At 41.4% G+C, this 14,893-nt stretch overlaps 1 protein-coding gene across 3 annotated transcripts in view; it reads right to left on the minus strand.

Moving 5' to 3' along the window:
- The window catches only part of SCN8A (sodium voltage-gated channel alpha subunit 8), a 156,383-nt gene that overhangs the window by 43,311 nt on the left and 98,179 nt on the right, over nt 1–14,893 (minus strand). For all 3 annotated transcript variants that reach the window (XM_088836897.1, XM_055395535.2, XM_088836896.1), the window contains 2 exons: nt 7,848–7,980; nt 2,014–2,252 (listed from right to left, as the gene is read on the minus strand). In XM_088836897.1, coding sequence (XP_088693023.1) covers nt 2,014–2,252; nt 7,848–7,980 — 372 coding nt within the window. The remainder of the gene's footprint in view (nt 1–2,013; nt 2,253–7,847; nt 7,981–14,893) is intronic.

A 14,893-nucleotide genomic window follows, 5' to 3' on the forward strand; every position in this document is an offset into this window, starting at 1 on the left:
TGACTCAATGGACATGAGTTTGGGTAGACTCCGGGAGTTGGTGATGGACAGGGAGGCCTGGCGTGCTGTGATTCATGGGGTTGCAAAGAGTCAGACACCACTGAGTGACTGAACTGACTGAATATGTCCAAAACAGAGCTCCTGATTTTAAACTCCACCCTGTTCCTTGCTCAGTCATCCCCATTTCCCCCTTGGTTACCCAATGCCCCCAGTCTAGATACCCTTCCTGATATCTCTCCCTCCCCCTGAGTCCAAAGTATCCTGGACCATTCACTGCTCTCTGCCCCACTGCTCCTTGTACATTACTTCTCCATTGAAGACTCTGGCCCTGGAGTGCTTTCCCATTTTAGAGCTTGGACTGGTTGGCTTGGCTCCCTGAACATCAGCTGTTGACCTTCTCCTTTCTCCCTTTCCTTCACTGATGATTCTGAGCAAAGTTGTCTGAATGCTCACGACTCTAATTTCGGTGTGACCCTAAATCTCTAGGTTTTCAAGAAGGAAAAAATGATGTTATTTGCTGGCTCAGTCTGAGGCAATTCTGTTGATAGTATGTGAAAAGGCCTCTCAAAATCCCTTGAAAATCAAGGACTGATTCTGCCAAAAGCAAGTAAAAAGTTTAGAAAAAAAAAAAACTATAGAAAATATACCACCACTATCAATAACAAAGTTGATCAAGTAATATTTCTCATTACATAACCATTGGGCAATAACATAGAGTTTATCTATATGATGTTGTTGATTGGCTCAAAAATGGTGCTTGATGGCCAAGCCCTGGAGGTCAGTCAATCACACAGTGAGCTGACCCTCAGGCACCTTTCAGAGCAGGTTAACAGATTTCCTGGTTAGTCTTTGGGGGTGTCCTGCTTCAAGACTACAGGTATTTCATTGAACTGCCCATCGCAGTGGTGGGCTGGAAGTGCATCCCTGACTCAGACATGGAGATCGGAAAGATCACAGCAGCATCTTGGATGTGTACTGGGGAATACAATCAGCTGCGACAACTGACCAGATAAGGGGTCCCTTTTGCCCTGTATGTTTCCAGAATTAGAAGTCAACATGATATCACTATGATAACACGCTGGTAGAGTGTGAAGGCTGAAGGCAGAAACTCTGTGTGTGTATGAGAGAAAGAGAGGGAGAGAGAGAAACAATTACCAAGCAGCGATCATGCACAAGCTACATGGTAACAACCAGAATGGCATGCCGTGGTGCAATTTCTAAGGAATAATGAGGCCAGATGACCTAGAGGATTCTTTCCAACTAATTTTTACTATTAAAATTTAATCAACTCCTGATTTTTGTACTAAAGAAGATAATCCCCAAATCACAACTACTTGATTTCTGAATACACTGTATAATCTTTTTTTTTTAAAAACTGCATACTTATCGTCTAAATAATATAAATTAAATTTGTGACTTGAGCCAACATTAAAATAAATTTGGCACAGATCAACTAATGGTTAGAAACTGGATGATAGCTCACAAGCTGGACTGGGTGGGGAGACCAGCGCAGAATTTAAAATTTCCTGTAGATAGTCCCCATATGAATAATGAAGATATGATAGTGTGGGAAAATTTATCATTCCATGTAACACATTAAAAGACCTCCCATATTTTGCAGTGGCTGTTACTGAAGGTGAAAGGGGTAGTGATTTGCTGGAGTCATACAGAATTAAAGTGAGAAGCAGAAAGAGAAAGACATCCACAAGTCCTTGAATGAGGCTGCTGAAACCAACCCACTGCACCATGCCTCCCATTCTGTCACCGGGGTTGTATGCCTGCCAAGAGCTCCTAAATGACGTCTTCAAAGTTCTGCAGAAAGAGAAAACAGCCAAGGGATCACAACAGCTAGCAGAAGCGGCTGGGGCTGCGGCATATGTGGGAGCATTTGTCTTCCAATTAACTATTACTTTCTTTTTGACTAAACTCCAGCTCTCAGTATCAGAAAAAAAATATTACCCACAGGCAAAACCTGTTCAGATGGTGAGATCCGGAGGCTGTGCTCCATCTTACCAGATTTCCTACAGTCAAGACGTGTTCAAACTGTGGTGTCATAGGATGGTGCTCCATTGCCATAAACAGGGTGTTCAGGACGATGCAGATGGTGATGGCCAGGTCCACGAAAGGGTCCATAACAATCAAGTTCACAATCTCCTTCAGCTTTATCCAGTAGGGGTGACACTCCCAGATGAGGAAAGTGTTGGCAAATTTATACCAGCATGGCGGGCACTTCCTCTGAGACTCTTCCAGCTCTGTAGTGAGTCAAGAACAAAGGGAGCCCCTCAGTCTTGGGAAGGAAACGAAAGGGTTAGGCTTGGCTGGTCTCACTGTTATCGACACGAGAAGGAAGGTGGCTGGGGAGTGCTAACTCTCCTGAGAGTTTCCCTCGGTTTTCCTTCTCTTGAAGGCAAAAAAGAGGCTGATCAGCACCAGGTCACGTCCCTGTTAACAATGATCTAGTTATAAACAAAACTCAACACACCCGTTTGGGGAGCATGGCAGCCCTGGTTCAACTGGCTCTAACATGCACAGCTGTACGATCTCAGGCAAGGCAGTGCTGACTTCTCTACGCCTCTGCTGTGTCATCTGAAAGGGCACTGACTTCTAGGCTACCGGACTAAAGGAGTCCTTAATTATCCTCCATCACTTATGCAATAAGCGGTTGACAACAGATAGCACGGGGCCTGGCATAAGGTAACTCCTCAATAAACGGTGGATACACATTGTATCATTAAACTATTATCAGAGAAGCAGAACACTCTGAAGCCAGACATATGTGGGTGCAATCAGATGAGACAATTGCTAACTGTGGGCCTTGAGTAAATTACTTCAATTTTCTGTGGGAATTAAATGAGCTAAAATACATATAAAGTGCCTCAGCACACCCTAGTGTATAGCAAGTGGTGCTGTGAAAGTATTTGCTACTGTTATACATTTTCTTCACAGCAGAACCTGCATCCTCAATCAAGCCACCACGTGGACTCTCTTCTGCTCCTGAGGACGCGGGCGCTCGCAGTGCCGTCAGGAGCAGAAACCGTGTCCGCGCCTCTCTGCTCCTTCCCTCCTCTTTGTCATCTCCTCTCTCTCCCCTCCTCTTGCTCTTCAACCCATTCCCACGCTCACCCTTCCCTTCTCTAACTTCCTCTTCCCTTCCCTTGACCTCTTTCTTTTTTCCTTTTTCTTACTCTCTTCTTTTGTCTTCTCCTCTCTCTTTAGTCTGTTACTCTTTTAAAAGCAGAACCTACTGTTTTCAAAAAAGTTCTTATTTGACCTCCAATACATAAAACGGACAAACCAGGAGCTTCTCCAGCTGAGGCAGGAAGAGGAGCTTGGAGTCCAGTGTAATCCAAGTCTTCCTTCCCTGAGGTGCTGCTTCAGGGTCCTGCTGCTGCTGCTGCGTCACTTCAGTTGTGTCCGACTCTGTGTGACCCCATAGACAGAAGACCACCAGGCTCCCCCGTCCCTGGGATTCTCCAGGCAAGAACACTGGAGTGGGTTGCCATTTCCTTCTCCAATGCGTGAAAGTGAAAAGTGAAAGTGAAGTCGCTCAGTCGTGTCCGACCCTTAGCGACCCCACGGACTGCAGCCTACCAGGCTCCTCCATCCATGGGATTTTCTAGGCAAGAGTACTGGAGTGGCTTGCCATTGCCTTCTCTGCTCAGGGTCCTAGGACTCTTGATAAAACCAGACTGAGAATCACTGGACGCAATGAGCTCGAAGGTAGTTTTACAATGCAAAGATGGGAAAGGATGCTCAAACACAGAGAGCCATTCTGCTACAACAGTCTAGGTGTGCTGCCGCTAAGTCGCTTCAGTCGTGTCCAACTCTGTGCAACCCCATAGACAGCAGCCCACCAGGCTCCATGGTCCCTGGGATTCTCCAGGCAAGAACAGTGGAATGGGTTGTCATTTCCTTCTCTAAGGCATGCATGCATGCTAAGTTGTTTCAATCGTGTCTGACTCTGTGTGACCCCATAGACGGCAGCCCACCAGGCTCCATGGTCCCTGGGATTCTCCAGGCAAGAACAGTGGAGTGGGTTGCCATTTCCTTCTCCAATGCATGAAGTGAAAAGTGAAAGTGAAGTCACTCAGTTGTATCCGACTCGGTACAACCCCATGGACTGCAGCCCACCAGGCTCCTCCGTCCATGGGATTTTCCAGGCAAGAGTACTGGAGTGGGGTGCCATTGCCTTCTCCGAATCTAGGTGTGAGATCCCTTAAAATTAAACATAAAATATAATAGATAGCATCACTAAAGTTCAAGAACCTTGATCTGGAAGGATGCTCTTTAAGAGGTATAACTCTGAAAACTCGGCAGCATGACAATCCTTAGAGGCCAGGTCTTGGTTTTGTGGGGTTGGATACAACTGTGTCTCCTACTGCCCTAGCCCTGCTCAAATCCACTAACGAAATGAAATTATTTGGGGAATAGAAAAAACTTTCCCAGCATTTCACCAAGAACAAGATGGCTGCTTTGCGTCAGTCTACTTCCCCCATTGCCAACCAGCTGGATGGTGCCCATGGCAATGGCTTTACTTTAGATGGGGTGCTTTGGCTGGTCTTCTGATTGGCTCTCTGGTTGCTAAGAAAATAGGTTGCCTTGGTTTTTCAGATTTAAGGGCCACAGTAAGCGCCACGTGGGAGTCTGCGTGGGAAAGGAAGTCTGTGAAGAAAATTTGCTTTGGCTTCTTCCTCACAGAACTCCCTCCCTTCCCAAGGTAAATTTAGTTTTCTCCCAAAAAAGAAAATTGAAAAGGTTCTCTTATTTCCATAAATTCTTATAGTACATATTTGGAAATTTGGTTCCGTTCCTTTTTTTAATCTCCTCCTTTCTCCAAATGTCTGCTGTTCACCGGCAGGTGGAGGTTGAGGCGGTGACTGTTAGGGTTTCTAACAGCTGATACAATTGTAACGTTTTACAATGAATGCTCCAAGTCCTCCCCAGACAGCAAAGCGGGGGTGGGGGTGGGTGGGTTGGGTGGGTTTCCCTACCCTAGGGCACCAGAAAGGGATACTAGGCATCTCCTCCCCCCATTTACAGAGACGGGAGGATCCTCGGGATAATCTTTTCTGTTTCACAGAGACTAAGTAAAGCTGTGGAGCTCTAGGAGCTAGAAAAGATGGACCAGGGGAATAAGGAGGTTTATGAAGTGACTCGCAACTCTGCAAACTGTTACTGGCCCCACATGCCTGGAACGGTGGGAGAATGTGGTCTGGGGAAATGTGTTAACCTACGGGGAGAGATGTCCAAAAGTTTGTGAAGCTTCTCTTAGTTTGTTCCTAAACATTTTCAGAGAGGTGACTGTAGTCTTCTCAACCTCGAGGGCACTGGGGTCTGTTTGCAGAGAGAGGCCTCAGGATTCCTCCAAGATGGCAGCCTCAGCAGACCAGGAGGTTTCTGGAGGCAAGGGCCTCTCCCAGCTCACTTCAACAATGGGCCAGGCACTGGAAATACATCCGGTGAACAAGAGTTGCCACCCTCAGAGAGCTGACAGCCACGGTTGGAAAGGAAGATACCAGGTAAGCAACTGCATGGACACTTTTGAAGCTGCTTAACCTGAGAATCAATAATGCTAAGCACCATCGCTTCTTTGTTCTTACTTCAACTCTCCCCCGCAGCTCTGCTGCTTTGAGAAGACAGACTGCATCACTCTCTGCCGACATCCCATGCCTTATCCTCTGAAATACCCCCAAAGTTATGGCTCTGCTGACAGTGAATTCCACGGAGTTTACTGGATCCTGGTGAGCATGTTTGCAATAGGATGGGGGGGAGACAGAGCAGGCAGGATTATCCCATTATTTACAGTATTCTGGAATTCTCCACTGTGGTTTCTAAACCATTAGATAAGAGGTCTGCTTCTTTGGACTAAAATGATGTCAGTTTCCTAACTGAAGGCCTGAAAAGAAGAAACGATTATTCATTCAATGCTGTCTTTCCTTGTTGCAGCAATCATGAAATACAGAGGGAGCGGTGGTTAAATAGGAATAGATCTTTCTTAATGTCCATTAATTCTTTCTCACATCATACAGCTCCAGCCAACCACTGCTGTTTGCTTACAGCAGCTCTGTCTCATCGGCTTTAGCAAAGAAAATAAAATATTAGGAGAGGGGATGGGAGGGAGAGGACTCCCGCAGCCCCAGTCCTCCCCCCAGTTTCAAGCACAACAAAATTCAGTTCAGTACACATCTTCTGAGCATCAGCTTTTGCCACACGCTGTGCTAGGCCCCTGAGGTAATCAGTAAATCACTGTTGTACTGCATGGATAGTTCTCCTGCTCTGATGTTTTTACCAGGAATAAGATATGCCTGGTTGAGGTTGTTTGCTTTTCTTTCTCAACTGCCACAGATAGAGAAACCTTGTCTTGCTCTCCAAATGAAGAATAAAATTAGCCAAGGTTCTTAAGTTATTAATAATATATCTTATCTTGGAATTCTTATGATTTGCAATTATTTACCTGTTATCTCAAAGTATAAAGATGTTCCATCAGACAATGACCTCAATGAGAATTAAAGAAATCAGGAGCTGAAGGCAGCTAGTTCAGTGTTCCTTTTCCTTGATACACTCTCAAGACCAGTCGAGGTTTAGTCTAGCTCCTTGCCTACATGTGCAGATGTGAGCAGTCCAGGGGAGCTTGAGGTTTGTTTCTAGGGATTCTCTTTGTACCACAGATGCCTGCCTGTGCCCAACACACCCACACCCACATCCACCCACATACACTCCCCCAAACATGACCAGAAGTGGTATTTCACTTAAATGACTCAAAAAAATGTTCCAGGAACACCAGAATAATTTGAGTCTCCTTATCGCAGGGACTCTAAGAATTACGGGGTAGCCTGGGAGTGTGGACTCTGAAGAACTGCAGTCAGGAACAGTGTGGGTCTATCATGTGACAAATCAGCTAAATTAACATGAATCAAATGAAGCAGCAGCATTTGGAGTCAACCAGAATCCTGTGAGAAAAAAAATCTAGTCACTGGATCTACCATCAAAGAAATCCAGAAGAGCCTGGCATACAGACCATGATCGGACCGAAAGTGGACCTGTGTTGGGGGACTTTGGGATGATGGGAAATGCTCAGCTGCCTCTCAGCAAGTCAGGCTGTGGTGTGGAGGAGTCCCTGACATGGAGTCCTGGCTCTGACAGCCACGCTGCTGCAGACGCGCTATGGTTCTACCGTGGCCACTCTTCCCCGGGGCACCGAGTGTCAACAAAAGGGGGGTTTCGGCTTACCTGTTCACATGCCCAGTGTATTTATGGGTATGTGGGGGTGTTTAAAGAGAGGCAGAATTAGGTATAAGCAAAATGCACAGTGCATCTGTCCTTAAGGGAAAAGCAAAAGCTTTGTAAGTAGCTAAAAAGGAAAGGGGGAAAGTACGTCCGGTGGTCGGGGCACGAGGGGACTCCATCATTTTATGTCATGACGGTTCTTCAGTCTGCGCGCCTCTCTGCCTCGCATCATCTCACCTGTGGCGATTACAGAGCCTTCCCCAGATCCTCTGACTCACTCTTACGTTGTTCCTTTGCACTTCTCCCATCCAAGTACTAACCAGGCCCGACCCGGCTTAGCTTCCGAGATCAGATGAGATCGGGCGCGTTCAAGGTGGTATGGCCGTAGACTCCTTTGTACTTCTTACCTATCTGTGCACAGTGCTGGCAGCAGCTTTGAAGCCCTTACTGGATTCTCCGCATGCAGATTTGGGATGCTGGTTTCTATAACCAACAGACTCTATTCCTAAAGCTGACAGACAGTTTTTGCAAGCAAAACTCAGACCAAGGGACTATATTCATATTACATACACTAAATATTTATATCCCAGAAGCTTGGACCAACATCACAGGGCACATACCTTCAACCAGTGTATTTGTAACAACGCTCAATATACTGTTGATCCTGTCCTTTCGTCCATAGGAAGCCAGCTGGTCCATAGAAACTAAGAGAGATCCAGGGCCTTTCTTCTTAATTTCCACCTCAGTTGTAGCCTTAAAAAACAAACAAACAGGAAGTTGGGTGAGTGAAGTCTTATAAATGTTAAGGATATGCCTTACTGGACATAGTCCAGAGGAACAAGAACATATGCTCGTCATTAGATCTTTTTATTCTAATCCTACAGTCCTATTTACTTTAAGAGGTAGAATGAAACAAATTGGCCATGGGTCATCCTTAGTTCCAAAGATGATAAGACCAAGTTGTTTAGGTGTGTATAAAATCTACAATGAACCCAAGAGCCTGGCTGGGATCCACATAAGTCACCTGCTCAATCTAAGCATGGAGTACAAAGACCAGATTCCCTGGGGCAATGCCATCAGAAGTAGACCCTGAGGTTTTCCTATCCTCGTCTCGTATCCACAGCATTTGGATACAATTGGACTATATGATAAAAAAAGTCAAATTCACCTGTACTTGACATTTCATGAACGGCCAAGTCCCTGAGCACACTGAATATTACAGATGCTGTCTCCTCCATGTATAGGAACACCATCACTCTACCAGACTGTCACTCTCAAATGTCAAATCTGGGCCTCACTGAACATCAGCAAGTTGAAGGTCTACCCCAAATATCCTCCAAGCCACTATAAACAAGTATGGTAGGTTTTGCTATCTTAACAAAAGACACTGCCTCATACCTTGCCTTTTTACATTTTTATTTTATGAGTTAACCTGCAATGTTCAAATTCCCAACCAAATAAAAAGGACAGAAAATATCATCAGATTGTTAAAGTATTTTCCACACACTCCACCCTGGGCAATGCTGGTACGGTAGATTACAGCAAAGGGTTTCTTAATGTCTCTTGCTTGTGTTCTTTGTGGCAAGCTGAATATTCTACATCAAATGAGGCTTAAAAGGGTGGCTTAAAACCCAACTTTCTAGTAACCATGCTGTCCACTGTAACACGTCATCCATATAAACTTGAGGGCTCCTTCCCTTCTCCTCACAGGACAGGGAAGACATATGTTTGTATGAGGCCAGAGAAGTATTTGTCTAATCAGTGCCAGTGTTCTGAAAAGAAAACAAGTGTCTTTGGAAAGCTACATCAGAAAGTCTTTTTATTCTTATATATATATTTAGATTTTAAGAACCATTCTGAAGAAAGCTCCTGGCAGACTATACTTTATCTTTATCCCATTGTATTATTTTATCAGACAGTTTCAGATTCAGAGATTTGGTTCACCTTAGGATTTTATTTGTTCTATTTTGTTTGTTTGGCAGAGCTACAGAAGAAATGGAAAAGAAAAAGAACTGGTTTCCTTGGGAATTCCTATATGCAATATATACCAACATCTGCATTTGTAAGAATGATCTGTTAACTATTACCTCAGTTCATGATAATGTATATTTCTTTGAGAAATCACTTTTGGCTACAATTCCCAGCCTGATATTCATGATACTTAATAAATTAGATTAAACTACTACATTTTAAGAGTGATAATCATCTAAAAATGAACACAGAAAGTCCCAATACAATGGACATTCTTATTTCTAACATCTATTGACTCTAGATTTTTACTGAACTGCCCTTGTGCAAATCTACAAGAGACAGATTTCACAATGCTGACTTCCAAGGTACTGTAATACCTAGTGGGCTGGCTGGTTCATCAAAGATGATGAAACTGTATTTAATATGGCTTTGGTACTCATGCAGCTTACTGTTTTCTGGGCACACCGGATATAAGAATACATAAATTCTTCAGACTTTAATAACACCAACTCTAAAAAACAAACTAAGTGAAAATGCTATCTAAAAAGACCTGGTCAAATTATTAGGTTATAATTTGTTGATACCTATCCAAAAGAAAACAATTTTTAGCTTGGGTTAAAAATATCCACAAAATTAAAGAAAAATACATCTCCAAACTTAATGTTAAGATGGGAAAAGTATGATTTATATCTTCCCCTTGAGAAGGAAATGGTAACCCACTCCAGTATTCTTGCCTGGAGAATCCCATGGACGGAGAAGCCTGGTAGGCTACAGTCCACGGGGTCGCAAAGAGTCGGACATGACTGAGCGACTGAACGGAACGGAACGGAACGGATGTAAAATAAAAGTAAACTACAGCCGGACTATGTGGAGACAACTTTGCAATATTAAAATTTGTCCTGTAATCCATAATGTATTATAGAAATATAATACACACTGTACATCACTGAAGTTTCAAAAAAGAAACCAATGAAAGAAGATGCCAAGAAACGAATATCTCAAAGTCCATATTTAGGAAACTTTAGAGGGTCAAAAGAGAAATTCATTATTTTTTTACAAAGGCAAGAGTATTTAGCACAGATCCAAATAAATGGCTCCACCAAAAGTCTTGGTAACAATAAGATATCCAGAAAATTCCCACATATTTGCAAATTGAACAACAGTCTTCTAAAGATCCATGAATCAAAAAGATGATCATGGGGAAACTAAAAAAATATTTTAACTGATGATAATGAAAACATAATACATCAAGATTTATGGGATAAAGCTAATGGAACTGTTAAGAGAAAAATTTTCAGCTTTAAATGTTTATATTAAAAAATAAAAAAGATATAAAATCAATGCTCTAAGCTTCCACCTTAAGAAACTAGTAAAAGAAGATCAAATTAAACCCTAGGTAAGTAGGGTTTCATCTTAATTACCTTTCATCTAGGTTAGTAGATGAAAGGAAATAACAGTAAGAATGGAAATCAACGAATTAGTAAATGGACAAACAACATACAATTTAAAAAAAGGTCAAATATTGGTTCTTTAAAAAGATTAATAAAACTGATAATTCCCCTGGCAAGACTGATCAAGAAAAAAATAGAGAAAATGCAAATTATAATTTTAGGAATGAAAAAAGCAGATATTACTATAAATCCTATAGGAATTATTAAAATAAAAAGGATACATTATGAACAATTTTATGCTGTTTCATCTTAAATGAAATGGACAAACATATCCAAACACAACTTATAAAAACTGACATAAGAAGAAATAGAAAATCTAAATAGCCCATATTAATTTACAAAATAATAATAAAAAATCTTATCACTAAGAGAACTCTAGACCCAGACAAGCCTCCACAAGTGAATTCCATCAAATGTTACGGATGGAAGAAATAATACCAATTTTAACACAAATTCTTTCAGAAAACAAAGGTTAAGAGAATGCTTGTCAACTTGTTTTATAAAGCTAACATAACCCTGATATTAAATCTGACAAGACTATTACAAGAAAAGAAAATTAGAGACCAAAATCTCCCATAAACAGAAATGTAAAATTCTTGACAAATATGAATAAATAGAATCCAACAATATATACAAAGGATACTATATAATGACCATCAGGGCTTATTCCAGGAAAGCAAAGTTAATTTAATACTAGGAAAAAAGTCAGTGTTATTCATCACATTAACAGAATAAAGGAGAAAAACCATATGATCATCTTATGATGCAGAAAAAAGAACACTTAACAAAATTCAACACTTCTGCATAAAAATAAAATTTCTTAGCAAGCCATGAATAACAATGTAGCAGTTCCAATCTGACAAAGAACATTTATGAAATCTATAGCCAACATTACACTTCTCAGTGAAACATTAAATCCTTTTCCTCTAATACTGGAGACAAGGAAGGATGTATGCTTTTATCAATTCTATTCAATTTTGTATCTAAAGTCTTAGCTAGTGTAATAAAGCAAGAAAAATAAAAGCATAAAGACAGCAGTTGCTGCTATTCACAGAAAATATTGTACATGTAGGAAAAACTATGGAATTTAACAAACAAACCAACCCCAAAACCAAAACCCTAAAACAAAAAACCCTCCAAGGCTAACAGAACCAATACACTAATTTATCAAGGCCATGAGCTATAAGGTCAATATGCAAAAATCAACTGTATTTCTATATTCTGGAAACAAATAATTAAAAATAAAAATTTTAATTGTACCTTTTACAATAGTATCAATAGTAATTTGAAATTAATTAATTTGAGTTGAATTGAAGACCTAAATGTAAAACTCAGAACCATAAAGCTTATAGAAGAAAAATATCTTCACGCTCTTGGGGATCAGCAAAGATTTCTTGGATAGGATGCAAAAAAAACGTCGTGGAAGAAAACTAACTGACACACTGCACTTCATTAAAATTAAAAATTTACGTACCTAATAAAGGACTTGCAACCCCAACATACAAAAAACTAAAAAAAATCCACAAAAGATAAACAGTGCAATTGAAAATGGGCAAAAGATGTGAATAAACAACAAGAAAAGATAAATGTGAAGCCAATAAGCATATGAAGAGATAATCGCATCATTTTATCAAAGAACTGCAAATTAAAATCATAATAAATAAATAAACTTTTAAAAAGGGACTTCCCTGGTGGTCCAGTGATTAAGAATCTGCCTACGAATGCAGGGAACACGGGTTCGATCCCTGGTCTGGGAAGATCCCACATGCTGCAGAACAGCTAAGCCTATGAGCAGAAACTACTGAGCCCATGTGACACAAGTAAAGAGTGTGCACCTAGAGCCCACGGGCTGCAACCAGAGACGCCACCACTTGTCACAACTAGAGAAAGCCCGCGCGCAGCAACAAAGACCCAGCACAGCCAAAAATAAATTAATTAAAAAGTCATAATAACATTTTATATCCACTAAAATTCTAAAATCAACATTAATTATGGGCTAGGAATACAGAGCAACCGGAACTCTAACACACTGTTGGTGGGAGTACAAAAAATGGTATAACTATTTTGGAACACTTGTTTGGTAGTTTCTTATATAAATAAAGTTAAACGTATATTTACCATATGACCCAGGAATTTCATTCTGAGGTATTTATTCAATATAGACAGAAACACTTATCTACAAAAAGAGCTGTACAAAAATGCTCTCAGCAAGCCATACTACCACAAACTGGAAATAATGTGCATGTCCAGCAACAGGAAAACGGATAAACAAATTGGGGTATAGTTATACAATAAAACACCACTCATCAATAACAAAGAATGAACTGCTGATACACAAAACAACATGGATGCGCATCCAAACATTCTGCTGAGTGAAACAAGCCAAATAAAAGCTACGTATTTTATTTGCATGTGGGCCTGCAAAAATACAAAAAAAACTAACCTATAATGATACAAATCAGAAATGGTGGTTTGGGGGAAGAGAGCTTGACTAGAAAGAGGTATGAGGGTACTTTTTGGGAAGTCTTACAGCAAAGAGGAGTTTCTGGAAAAATTCTCAACTGATCAGAGAGTGCCTCCTCCACTTCCCCTTTACCTACATCTTTGGTAATTCTTGGGTGCCAATTACCCAATGTGCGACAGAAATACTGATTATGCAGTGGAATTCCTTTGAGAAGGAAGATGGAATGCAGACTGCATAAATTTGTGTAAGATGTTATCTGTATTGTGGAAATAAAGATCAACTAAATAAGAAAATCAAAGGCTATTTATTCTGAATTTGATGCAGTGAGGGAGTCAAGTCACATCATGCACGTTTTGACAGAAATTCAAAGGCAGGCAGAGGAGTAGCAAAGTCTTGAACAGGAGTAGGAAAAAACCAAAAGGCTTTAGGTGTGCCTGATTCAAGGCTGCTGGTGGGAAGCTGCGGCAAGCTAAGGAGCAGCAGGGCAGCCTACATGATTGGCTAGGGGTGCCTATTTGGCTTTCTCTGGGCAGTCCTAAATTGGAAACAGGGACAAAAATTAGGGAAGCTGTCAGTTATTAATCCAGTAATCAAGCCCTGGCTGCTTTGGGCTGATTGTTACAGAAGTTAATGTTTAGCTCCCTGGACTGTCACTAGAGATAGCAATCTGGCTTTCTGAAAGTTAGGTTTATAGCAGGCTGGTTTCTTGGTTATTTATTGTATGTGTCGTGCTATTATTGTGTGTGTCGTGTATGCCTCTTTGAGACTTCATGGACTGTGACCCTCAGTTCCTTTGTCCATGGAACTCTCCAGGCAAGAATACTTGAGTGGGTTGCCATTTCCTCCTCCAGGGGATCTTCCCGACCCAGGGATCCTACCTGTGTCTCCTGCATCCCCTGCATTGGCAGGCAGATTCTTTACCACTGTGCCACCTGGGAAGCCCCTGTTTATTGTAGACAAATAGATTAATTATTGTAGGTAAACAGACCTTGGGCAGGTTGCAGGTGAAAATTCTATTTTTATATATAGTCTGTTCATTGTCCATTTGTGTACGCATTTCCTAGTACTCAGCAGATCACACTGATTAATGGAGAGACAGAGTAAACATATTCATCACTGTTAACTGCCTACAATGATATAATCTAAAAAAGCCTATGAGGAACACTGCTTAAAAGTACTAGGCACCAGTTGGGAGCTAAGATGGTATCCAGAGAAAAATGCATCTCTACTACTAAGAAAACTTCATCCACTGAAATCAGGGTACATAGGATATACCAAGATGGGTGGGTGCTTCCGGCAGTCCCTCCTCCCTAGGTGAGGCTGTGAAAGCTGGGACTGAAAGTCCAGATACTTGGCCAGTGTTTCTGTTTCTTTGTTTTGTTTTTTTTTCCAATTAGAAAAAATTGAGATAAAATGTATATAACATAAAACTCATCATTTGAATCATTATAAAGTATATGACTCAGTAGCTTTTAGTATATTTACAATGCAGATGGGTTTCCCAGGTGGTGCTAGGGTAAAGAATCCGCCTGCCAATGCAGGAGATAATAAGAGCTATGGGTTCAATCCCTGGGTTGGGAAGATTCCCTGGAGGAGGGCATGGCAACTCACGCCAGTATTATTGCCTGGAGAATCTCATGGATAGGGGAGCCTGGTGGGATGCAGTTCATAGGGTTGCAAAGAGTCGAACATTACTGAGGAGACTCAGCACACACGGGTGGACTCACAAGGCTGTTACTAGTATTTAACACCAGGACATTTTCATCATACCAAAGAACAA

The sequence above is a fragment of the Moschus berezovskii genome, chromosome 6 (genome assembly GCF_049115385.1).
Source record: "Moschus berezovskii isolate FMDL1 chromosome 6, NW_MosBer_1.0, whole genome shotgun sequence".
Taxonomy (NCBI): domain Eukaryota; kingdom Metazoa; phylum Chordata; class Mammalia; order Artiodactyla; family Moschidae; genus Moschus; species Moschus berezovskii.